At 39.3% G+C, this 11887-nt stretch overlaps 1 protein-coding gene across 2 annotated transcripts; it reads left to right on the top strand.

Moving 5' to 3' along the window:
• Positions 1 to 432: 432 nt before the first annotated feature.
• REXO2 (RNA exonuclease 2) lies at positions 433 to 11384 on the top strand. 2 transcript variants are annotated; one of them, XM_088791446.1, is made up of 7 exons: positions 433 to 648; positions 1564 to 1647; positions 5393 to 5470; positions 6055 to 6166; positions 7477 to 7585; positions 8945 to 9021; positions 10957 to 11384. In XM_088791446.1, exons 1-7 carry the CDS (start codon positions 502 to 504, stop codon positions 11052 to 11054), a joined length of 705 nt encoding a protein of 234 aa, XP_088647572.1. In that variant the 5' UTR covers positions 433 to 501; the 3' UTR covers positions 11055 to 11384. The 2 variants fall into 2 exon arrangements, with proteins under 2 accessions (XP_088647572.1, XP_019608901.2); XM_019753342.3 differs by having other exon boundaries at positions 435 to 648; positions 8968 to 9021.
• The last annotated feature ends 503 nt before the right edge of the window (positions 11385 to 11887 follow it).

Genomic DNA, 11887 nt, shown 5'->3' with positions numbered 1-11887 from the left:
AGCATGCCGCGCTGCTGTCTCATGTAAATTAGAAAAATACCAAGTGTGTGGAGTGGAGGAGCAGGTTAGTAAAAAGAGGAGGGGCGAGGGACGAAAAGAAGGAAAGATATAGTTGAAAAAAACCAAAAATCGAAAACTAGTTTTTTCTCTACCAATATAAGAGAGTTCTTTCACTACGAGGCAGTTTGCAACTAATGCAAACTCTGGAAATAACTTTCTAAAACGAATAAACTTAGTTCTGAAAAACCTGCGCGTCCAATAACATCCGAAAACACGTGGCGGGGGTGGGGAAATCGGTGGCAATACCGGGTGAGACTCTAAGTCCCATCATCCTATTCGGTAGTTAAGCTGGGCTGTTCAGGGCGAATCGGCGCACTGGATGCTGGGACTTGTGGTTTTGGCTCCTGAGCTTTCCCACCGGGTTTGCGACGTTTAGCGACCATCGCGCCTGCGCCAACGCCGGCTGAGAGGCTGGGGCAGTGGCGAGGCTCGTACCGGGTGATGTTAGGCGGCTCCCTGCGCTCCAGGCTGTTGCGAGGTGTGGGTGGGTGTCGCGAGCAGTTCGCGGCGCGGAGTATCCGCGAAGGTGGCGCAGCCATGGCAGCTGGGGAGAGCATGGCTCAGCGGATGGTCTGGGTGGACCTGGAGGTGAGTGAGGTCGGTGTTGGGGTGAGGGGAGGAGAGTGAGGTTTCCGGGAAGAGCGGCGGTTGTCTGGGTCTCAGGTGTGACAGGTGAGAGCCGCCCGGTGTGGGCAAGTCGGGGCGGGAGTGCTCCGGGTGTTGGGACTGTGCTGTACTACAGGGTTTCTTTTCAAAAGGGAGGAGTCATCCATATGAGTTCCTCCCATCCTCCAACTCTGCCCATATGTGGACCTCCCTAATTTTCTCGTCTCTTTGGGCTTAGGGTTACAGGGTGGGGGTGGGGACAAAGGCTCTGCTAGACCCCACTTCCCCAGCCTTACAGGACCCTGGCTAGGTTGTGGGAGCTAGACGGGACTCCGGAGATGACTCAGCCTTACTCCTAGTTCCATAGACGAGAAAACTGAGGCCAAGAAAGAGAATTCAGCTCATTCAAGGTCATGCTGTCAGTGAGCATCTGAGTTGGGACTAGAACCCAGTTCTGTACCCTTTAGGTTTTCCATACTCATGTCAAGGACTCCCCTCTTTCTTGAGCCTCAGTAGCATCGTATAGGAAATGGAGATAATGCCAGTACTTTCTATATTTGACTGTGATGAAGATCAAGTGGATACTTAGTATGAAAATTTGTAAACTCTGAAGAGATGTAGTGGTGTTAGTTATCTAACTCTTCCAAAATTGAATGCTGTTAGCACTCAGTTTTACTTTGCATCGTTCTAGAGTTGCATCAGGGTGCCTGACAGATAGCAGGTCTTTGGTGAGTGCTTATTGAATAAATGACTAATGTTGAGTACCTTGAGGGCTTTTCTATCATGCCTGTGGGATAGAAACTGAATACGCTTGAGGGAATGTCTGTTAAATAGACTTTGGTAAAATAGGCCAGAAAGATGGTTTTGTGTGTGTTTTATATTTATTTTTTATTGCAGATGACAGGATTGGACATTGAGAAGGACCAGATTATTGAGATGGCTTGTCTGATAACTGATTCTGATCTCAACATTTTGGCTGAAGTAGGTGGTGCCCTGTAATACAATCATATTGTTTAGAGTGTATTGGAAATATAAAGATCGTTTTTCCTCATCTCTTTATTTGAAAAATAAGAAAACTGAGGTCCGTGTTGATTAAAGTACAAAGTAATGTGTCAGATTGTGGTAGGGTTTGTACAAGAACCAAAGTAATCCAACTCACAGTCTAGTTATTTTTCAATAAGCCATATCCAAAATTACAGAAACATAAATGCTATCATTTACTGAGCGCTTACTGTGTGCCAGGCACAGCTCTAAGTGCTTTACATGTGTTCACTCTTACTCCTCACAATGACTATAAGACACGTACTGTTATACTCATTATATAGAGGAGGACATTTTGGAACAGAGATGTTGGGTAATTTTCCCAAGGCCACCTGACTAGTTATTAGGGGAGCCAGGAGTTTAACCCAGGCAGTCTGAGTAAAGTGCCCCTAACCAATAAGGCAACTAACTATATGGTCCCATCAGGACTCATGCTGAAGTTGACATCTTTCTATCGTAACCTTAATTTTAACTCAACTCCTTATATCCAGCTTTTATTTTTTCAACTAGGACATGTGATTCTTCTAGATCTGTATTAAGATTTCAGAAATTCTGTTGATACAGAATCATAAAATATCCTCTTGTTGACATATTGGGCATGGTTAAAGTTTTAACGTGCTGCTTTTCAACTGAAACATTAAGCACATAAAATAAAATAAAGCACACCTGTTGCCTTTTGGCCACTCAAAATATTTAATAAGTATGTGACAGCATCTGATTGGTTGAGGGTGAAATTCCTGGCCTTGAATAACTGTGTCATTATTTTCAGCAGTATTCAGAGTCAGTGAAAAACTGGAATAGGAACACAAGCAGGGGTGTCTGTGGGAAAGACAGTCTTGTTAAAATAAGCTCCCAGAGGGTAGGCTTGATGTGTTACTGGCACTGGATAAATTTCATATATCTATAGTTAAAACTTCACTTATTTTCCTGGGTAGGTAAAAGATGGGAAAAGGCATTTATAGATGAATTGCTATTAATACTTTATTGGAGTACCAGGCATATGTCTTGGAACCTCCTGATACATCAGCTGGAGGACAATCATGAGACTGTATTTCTCGTTATAACAACTAGCTTCTTAAAAAACTTTACATAAATAAAGCCCTAAGTTTTAGGTTTGGTTGTTTTTTTTCCTGTCACTTGGAATTTACTAAAGATGAATAGTGAAGAGAAGTGTCTTTATTTTACCGGCCCAGCTTACCCTTGGCTGAAGAAGACTTTTTCCCTTAGACTGTTGATATAATGTGAAAGAAATACTGACAGTTTAATGGACCAGTTAGTTGATATGTGCCCTGAGGAAATTTGGGTCTGTATTCACCAGCTGTAGGTGAGTGCGACATTTGTAAATAGACTCAGTCAGATGAGGATAAGGATGTTAAAAAAAAAAAAAAAAAAAAAATGCTTGGGCTGTTGGCACTTAAGTGTCAGTGGAAAACAAGTTTTATTCTTGTGTATGAGTTTGAGGGAAAATGTTTTATGCTGGTAGAACAAGAAACATCCTATCCTGAAAATTTTTCTGTGGGTAGCTTAGTGTGCCAAACTGGGATCTAGAGTAAGTTATATAGCCTTAGATTGATAGTAGTTCGCTTTTTCCACTCTAGTTAGAACTTTTTCATGAGGTTATGGTTGTTTAAAGCATATGTTATCAGAGCAAATTTTTTGCTTCATGGAGGTTGCCATTACAGTTTTCATGTTTGGTTAAAACTCCTTGTTAGTTGTAGGACGTCAGGCACAGTTTAGTCAAATTCTAGCCATTCCTCTCAATGATTGCAAACTATTTTTACTACCTTAGTAGTAATAATACCTTGGGTTTATAGTACTTGTAGAGAGTTCAAAGAGCTTTCACATCTATAATTTCTTTTATCTTGTTAACATCCCTTTGAGGGAAGGGGGCAGTTTATTTTCTCCATTGTACAGATGGTGACTTGCTTTAATGTCACAAGTCGGTCTTCTGTTACTGCTAGGACTCCATCCAAGAGATGCACAGTTGAATGTTCTACTAAATGGAGCTTAGTATTTGAGAACTTTTTTTCAGATGTCACCAATTACCTTTTTAATTCTTTAGTATAAAAATATTGTTAAAATTAAACAGTATAACTTTATCCAAAATATATGTATAGTAAGCTCTTGGTTTTTCGACCTGTTCTCCTGCTCCATCCTACTCCCCAAAGTTTTTATGTATTTTCTTGGTAATTTGTATGCATATATAAATGTATTTTTTTAAAACAAGGGTAAGGGAAATCATGTGTATATGAGGTTTGGCAATTAAGTTTGTGAATTTGTCACCGTGCGCTTACACTGGCAGCACTGTACAAACAGCTCAGTGAAGTTTCATAACCTTGGTATATCAGTGTCTCACAGCTGTGTTCCTGTCGACATGTGCTGGTGTCTTGCTGAGTAGTGTTTATTTATTGTTGCCATCGCGATAATGTTTTTGTGTGCCATCGTGAGAATGTCTGAGTTTGAATTAGAGCAACGAACAAACATTTAATTTCTTGATAAGCTTGGCAAGAATGGAAGTGAAATCAAGGACACGTTAGTCCAAGTTTATGGGGATAAAGCCATGAAGAAAATGGCAGTGTACAAGTGGATTAAACTTTTTTTTGAGCGGAGAGCAGGCATCACTGATGGAGAGGTCACGGTGGCCAGTAACGAGCAGAACTGATGAAAACATTGCAAAACGTCATTGAATTGTGTGTCAAAATCATTGGCTGACTGTGAGAAGCATAGCAGACCAAGAAAACATCGATAGAGAAACAGTTAGGAAAGTCTTAACTGAAAATCTTGGCATGAGAAAGGTGTGTACAAAAATGGTCCCAAAGGAGCTCTTGCATCACGACAATGCACCAGCTCAAATTGCACTGTCTGTGAGGGAGTTTTTAGCCAGTAAATAAGTAACTGTATTGGAACACCCTCCCTACTCTCCTGATCTGGCCCCCAATGACTTCTTTATTTACTTGAAAGTAAAGGAAATATTGAAAGGAAGACATTTTGATGACATTCAGGACAGCAAGGGTAATACAACAGTTCTGATGGCCATTCCAGAGAAAGAGTTCTAAAATTGCTTTGAAGAGTGAACTAGGTGCTGACGTCTGTGCGTAGCTTCCCAAGGGGAGTACTTTGAAGGTGACCGTAGTGATATTCAGCAGTATGGTATGTAGCACTGTTTCTAGGATGAGTTCACAAACTTAATTGGCAGACCTCATACACTGTTCTGCAATCTACTTTTTTTACTTGGCAAGATAGACACTTCAAAATGAACTCATCATCAGGGGTTGGCAAACTTTTTCAAAAAACAGCAAGTATTAAATATTAGGCTGAGTGCCCCATACCTCTCTGTTACATATATGTTTGTTTTATAGCCCTTTACTAATGTGAAAATCATTCTTAGCTTGCTGGCAATAAAACAGAAAAAGCCACAGGTGGGCTGTAGTTTGGTGACCCTTGATAGATACCTATTTCCTCTATTAATAACCATTTCAGTTTTCAGGTGTGTGTGTTCATTTGTTCTTTTTTACCATCATAAACATGCTAGATGAATGAAGACCACTTCTAGAGTTAATAAAATGCCCTCATCTCTTACTTTCTCTGGTATAAATATTTGATCCCTAAAGCAGCTTAAACTTTACCTCAGAAACCCAGGTTATCCCTGTTATTCTGCTTGACTAATGGCTTTTCCCATCCACAGGGTCCTAACTTGATTATCAAACAGCCAGATGAGTTACTGGACGGCATGTCAGATTGGTGTAAGGAGCATCATGGGAAGGTAACATTACCAAATAACAGGATTGCTGCTTTGGGGATCAGTAACAACACCTGAATCCTATACCATTGTTGGAGGTATTTTAAAAAGGGTTAGAGGAAGATTGCTTGGCAAACCTGGGAAACTGCTTGCTTGTTACTTTTCATCTTTGGGACCTCTTGAGATCATCTTCTCCTGAATGTCCTCTTTTTTCCTCTCCTACATTCAGTCTGTCACGAATGCATTGAGGATTTCAAGTATTGCTCAAGTCAGTCTTTTGGATAAGATTAGACATCAACTTTGAGAAAAGGGCAAATGCTGCTCTCCTGTTAATAGTTCTTTCCTCCCAGAGATTATATCCTTGGACTATGAGCACCATCTTTTTTGACTGTGTGGAAATGCGTTCAGGAACCTAGATTATTTGACTTGGATTCTTTTAAGAAAAAAAATTGGTGCAATGATGGCAGTTTCTATTTGAACTTGGGCTTTATAAATGGTTCATTTGTGGTTATTATTTGCCCATTTTTAGAAGTGAAGTTTCATTTCTGGATGCCTTTGAAAACTGACTTCATGTGTTTCTGGTGGGGGCTGGGAATTCTCTCTTGCAGTCTGGTCTAACCAAAGCAGTGAAGGAGAGTACAATGACATTGCAGCAGGCAGAGTATGAATTTCTGTCCTTTGTACGACAGCAGACTCCTCCGGGGCTCTGTCCACTGGCAGGTAAAATCCAATCCTACATATACCTTGTAGATAGTCTTCCATTGTAGTGGTTCAAGAGACTGCTGTTCCAGAAAGCTCAATCAAGACCATCATATCTTCCACTTAACCCTGATTTGGATTATTCGTCTTACTTTTGAGTTCAGGTGACCTAGTATAACTTACATATGAATGTTGGGAAAATGCCCCGAAACCCAACATGAGATCTGGGGTGCTCAGACCAACTCAATAAAATTTTTCCTCATATTTTTATTATGGAGATTTTTCAGATGTACAGAAAAGTCGGGTTTAGTAATTGTTAACCTTGTGCCATGTTTGTTTTACCTATTTTCTGTTGGATATTTGAAAGTAAATTGCAGGCATTATGATACTTCATTCCTGAATACTTCATCAAGCATTTCCTAAGAATAAGGACATTTTCTTATGTAACCACAATATCATTATCCTATTGAAGATAATTAAAAATAATTCAGTAACATCAGCTGATACCCAGTCCACATCCAAAAATGTCTAATTGTTTTTGAACCAGGACTCAATCAAGGCTTATGCATTTCATTTGGTTATTATGTCTCTTTAAGTATAATCTAAAATAAAAGGTCCACCTGTATTTTTTTACTTTGTGACACTGACTTTTTAAAGCAACCAAGCCAGTTCTACTAGAATTTTGAAAGCACTGCCATATGTCAGAGGGAAGTTAATGTTCTATGGAGGTGTATTTGTATTTGTATATGAAAATTGATGTAGTAACTGACACTTTCTTTAAACATTCATTTAAAAAGTTTTGACATTAAGTACTAGAACATATATTGTATAAATTTACCCTCTAGCCTTGTAGCCTGTAGATGTCTATTTTAAAGTTCAAATTTAAATTTTAGTGTTTATAATATTGTATGGCAAGATGAATATGGATATAATTTGTTAAAACTGGAATGTAAATAAAGGTTTATCAACTTATGTGATTCAGTTAAATTTTTAGTGCTAGTGGCGTGGATTTTGTGACACTGGGAGAAAATTTGCACATCTGGTACGATATGAAAAAGTAACCAATAGATTTGTGCATTATTTTAAGTATTTGGAATGATAGCTTTATCTTTTTTGTCCAGAGAGAGACCGTGTACAAATTTATTATGAGCTAAACCAACGAAATACTCAGAATTTGCACTTATCAGATGCACTCAAACCTGACATGCTTTTAGGATATGTTTGAATTTTAAAAAAAAATCATCTCCATTTCAAATACAGTTTGTGAATTTTTATATCCTGTTGTATACTACTAGAAATGCACAGATGCGGTATACTTCGTGTCTTTCTAGGAAATTCAGTTCATGCAGATAAGAAGTTTCTTGACAAATACATGCCCCAGTTCATGAAACATCTTCATTATAGAATAATTGATGTGAGCACTGTTAAAGAGCTGTGCAGGTAAGGGCTATATTTAGGAACCATTAAATTGTCTCATTTAGCATGTTTTAGTTGAGAATTTGTGGAAAGTAGTTGAATAGAGCTGTAGATCGGAGACTGCCAAGTGGGTGTATCACTTCCTCATCCCTTACTTGCTTGGACAGGACCTTAATTTATTCTGGACTAGTAAGAGTTGGGGGAAACAATGTCAAAATCTTCCACATAAATTTCATTAATCCAGAAAATTTATTGAACACCCATTCTGTGCCACGTGTTGGTTTATGGGCTAGGAACATATAGATGAAAAGCCCTTACATAGCTTAGAATTTAGTGAGTTGACAGATGTGTAAAAAAGCACACCCTAAAAACATACTGTGTGATGACTTCTGTAATGGGACTGTGCAACCAGAATATTGAGGGCACAAGAGAAGAAGTGAAGGCAATGGGAAACTACATAGAAAATAGCTTTTAAGTTGAGGTTTAAAGAAGAGTAGAAGTTTTCCAGATGAGGAGAGAGCATTTCAGAGCATGGGCAGAGGTGCAGAGATCTGAGGGAGCAGGAAGATAAGAGCAAAACATGTTCAGGGAATTACAAATAGTTTATTAATGCTGGAGTGCAGAGCATGAGGTTCGGAAAAGTAGGAGCTGAGGCCCAATTATGGACTTGTGTGCCATGCTAAGGAGATCGAAGTTTATCTTGTAAGACGTGGTGTTCTTTGAGAAGTTGAAATGGAGGTATGAGTGATATGATTAGACCATTCTGATTAGAAGGTGGCAAGAAAAGAGGTAGGGAGATAAGAAAGAGACTTGTTTCATGGAGAGAGAAGAATGAACTAGGGAAAAGGCAGCTGGGTGGTAGGGAAGGGAATGGAGTTAAAGTCTTTGAGAAAGTCAGTTGACTGGCACTGAATGCTTGAATCGGGGAAGTGAGGAAAAGGAACAGGTATAAAGAGCTTCTAGCATTTTTAATTTGGGCAGTCAGTCTAGATGATGGAACTGTTTGAAGATAAGGGGAAAATAAGAGAAAGTAGATGATAGGTGGGGGAAGGAAGGGAGGTGTTGAAGATGATAAGAATGGTTTTGTATAGCTGAATTAAAAGTGTCTGGTGGGTTTTTAGGTGGAGATGTCTCCAGCAGGCAGTTGAATACCCATGACAGAAACTCGGGGGACGGCTGGGCTGGACTTAACAGATTCAGGAACCTTACACATTGATGAGCTTGCCCAAAGAGAGTATATAGAATGAAGAGAAGAGAAGGGTGGAAGGTAGAGGCCTAGGCAAGGAGGCAACTTGATAGTCACAACCCAGATACCTTTTTCAGTATTAATAAATTACTGGAAGGAGGTAGTTATTCAGTGTATTTGATACACTTTCCTTTGAGAGTTCCATTTTTGCTGTGTATAGACGCTGGTATCCAGAAGAATATGAATTTGCACCAAAGAAGGCTGCTTCTCACAGGTAAGTCTGGGTCCTTTCAAGTACTTGACAGTCTTACATCTCACTGCTTGAAATAATGTCTCTACTCCACTCTTTTTCCTTGGGGGAAAAATAAAGGAGAACTAGTGTAAAGATAACTTTCTTTTGCTAAGATTATCAGAAATTTCAGTCAAGATTCTAGCATTCCATTTTGAGATATGTAGGGTCTTATGCCTTTGCTGCAGTTTTAAAGCTTTTAGATAACTTAGTTTGTAGGTATGTGAAACTGTCTAATTTTTCTGGTAATGAGCAGTATTAATTTTCTTCCCAGCAAGAATATGGACTTTTAAAATTAGAACACTTTGTGTATAGTTGTATATACAGTTAGCCTAACTTTACAACATTTTAGCTTTTCAGATCATTTCATTTATGTTTGCAACTTTAGGTACAAGTACAAGGACTTTAAAGATCTTATGCATTTAGTGTCCTCTTTTTCTTTTTGATAGTCTCATCTTTCAGGAGGACCATAAAACCTGAGGGGAGATTTAGCAGCTGGCTTCTAAGGGCAGCATTTGGTTCATCCATTTGGCTCCTACTGTGTGCCAGGCACAGTTCTAGGCAAACACAGAAAGAACAAGACCCTGCTTTAAAGAGGCTGGCATTCTTATGTGTGTTTTTTTGTTTGTTTGTTTTTTTGTTTTTAATTGGACCTACATGGACTACAGTAATGAACAGCTAGGATATCTTACCTGAAACAATTGGAGCTTAGTGTGTTTTGGATTTCAGAATTTTTCAGGTTTTAGAAGGTAATAGCTCATCTGTGGAAATATATCATTATGCAATACTCCTAATGAGGTCTGAGGAAGTACCCTGTAAGCAAACACATTGCTATTTTCCCAGTGAAATGTACGGATATTCACACAGAATGGCATTCCTAATGACTATAAATAGCCTCACATCAAAATTGGTCAGGTTTTGACACATAATGTCTTAGTAGTAAAAGTACTTTGGGTTTTCAAATCTTTTTTTGATTTCAGTATTGTAGATTGTATGTTGTGTATCTTAATTTAGCCACAGGCTGTATTTTGGACAATTTCAGCTCTCTATCATATATCCAAGATCTGGGAAGAAAGCACAATTGTTGCCTTACCACAGAAATAACTCATAAAATTCTTACACTAAAGTTTGTGCAGTTTATTCTCTAGAAGAGGCCCTTAGCCCATCATTCAGAACTTATTGCTTTACATGCACATTGTTCTAATAATCTTGGTTACCTGATTTCTCAGACTACAACAGATGAGAAACAGCATGTTGGAAGAGAAGAAAGGCTGTTAGATGGAGGCAGGCTGCCACTGATTATAGCACAAATCATCACGAGCTAGGAGGTAGATCCTCTTTTATGGTTAGGTACGGTCTGATAATTGATGTTTATTATGATGACTGAATCATGAGTTACAATATATTGAGTATGTCAATATATTGTGTGCAGGGATGTCATTAAATATTGCAGTTTCCCAAACTGTGTTCCATGAGCTGTTAATAAGTTTTCCACAGATGTGGTCGATTAAGTTTTAGAAATACTTTTATATAGTACAACCTCCTCTTGGGAATTCACAATACACATTAGTACATTAAATGCTTTACAAAGTACTTCAAAAACTACATGTATAATCTAGTCTTTCCTGAACTTATTTGATCCTGGAGTTCTTTTTTTTCCGTGGAACACCTCACCATCTTATAGAACAGTTTGGGGAAATTTAATCTGTTATGTAGTAGAATTTTTTTTTCTATCAAACGTTTTTTAACAAACAAAGCACTTAAACTTGCTTTACTGAAATGTTCCAGTTCTTGATGTCAGATAGTGCCATTTACAGTAATACCTGTTCTTAAGTTATTTGTAAAAAGTTGTGCTTTGTAAAATGATGATTGTCTTTTATTTTGGGGCATTACAATTCAGTATAGTATGTTTACTTGTAGGGCACTTGATGACATTAGCGAAAGCATCAAAGAACTTCAGTTTTACCGAAATAACATCTTCAAGAAAAAAACAGATGAAAAGAAGAGGAAAATTATAGAAAATGGGGAAAATGAGAAGACTGTGAGTTGATGCCAGTTCTTGTGCTGCCACCACATAGTTCTCTGGAAGCAGCTTCTCATGGGTTTTCTGTTCACACTGATTGCTTGGCAGAGCACCTTCTTTCAGTTAATTCGCACCGCCAGATTATTGAAGCAGATAGCACCTGAAATATTATTTTTCTCCTGACATTCTGTTTTCATTTATGACACAGCAGCTCATTTGTAAGTACCAGGTCATGTCCATTCCTTGGTACATATCTGCATTTGCTTTTAGACCATTTCTTTTGTTTTTTTTAAAAATAATAAAGCTAGTTCTATTCAAATGCAAACCTTTTTGTACGATCTATTCTTTAGTAGTTTAATTATTACAAAATGATGGCTTTTTCTTTTTCAACTGGTATGACTAATGTTTAAATTCTCATAATGCCATGAGGAATGGTGTCATGCGAGAGACCCTGCTCGCTGCGCCATTTGTCGTGCGGGGCGGCCTGCGGGGTCTCTGGTCCCGCTCCCCACATAAGAACGCAGGATATGGTGAGGCCAAAAAGGAACACCCACGGAGCCATAGGTAGGGGAGTCATACCACTATGGTCTCACTGGAGGCTGGGCCCACCGGACACGCGACCTGCCGTCCGCCTTTCCGCCAACCGACCGACCAACGACTCTCCTCCACTCTCTCGACTCTGTTCCTCTCTCTCGGCTCTCCTCTTCCGCTCTCTTCGGCTCTGCTCGGCTCTTCGGCAGTCCTCGGCTCTCCTCGGTAGCTGTAGCAGTTATACCAGCGGCCAATCGGCTAACCGGCCACAGCCGACGGCCATCCACCACCCGAGCC

This window comes from Rhinolophus sinicus, chromosome 14 (genome assembly GCF_057876585.1).
Source record: "Rhinolophus sinicus isolate RSI-liver-muscle chromosome 14, RSI-T2T, whole genome shotgun sequence".
NCBI classification, from domain to species: domain Eukaryota; kingdom Metazoa; phylum Chordata; class Mammalia; order Chiroptera; family Rhinolophidae; genus Rhinolophus; species Rhinolophus sinicus.
The sequence above is the reverse complement of the archived record's forward strand: the minus strand, read 5'-3'. Positions and strand labels throughout refer to the sequence as shown.

Bases quoted from the DNA above. Each gene is read 5' to 3' on its own strand.
- REXO2 (XM_019753342.3), top strand. From the start codon at position 502: ATGTTAGGCGGCTCCCTGCGCTCCAGGCTGTTGCGAGGTGTGGGTGGG. The intron at 1,648-5,392 runs GTAGGTGGTGCC...TCCCATCCACAG, and splicing joins ATCTCAACATTTTGGCTGAA to GGTCCTAACTTGATTATCAA. The intron at 7,586-8,967 runs GTAAGGGCTATA...TGCTGTGTATAG, and splicing joins ACTGTTAAAGAGCTGTGCAG to ACGCTGGTATCCAGAAGAAT.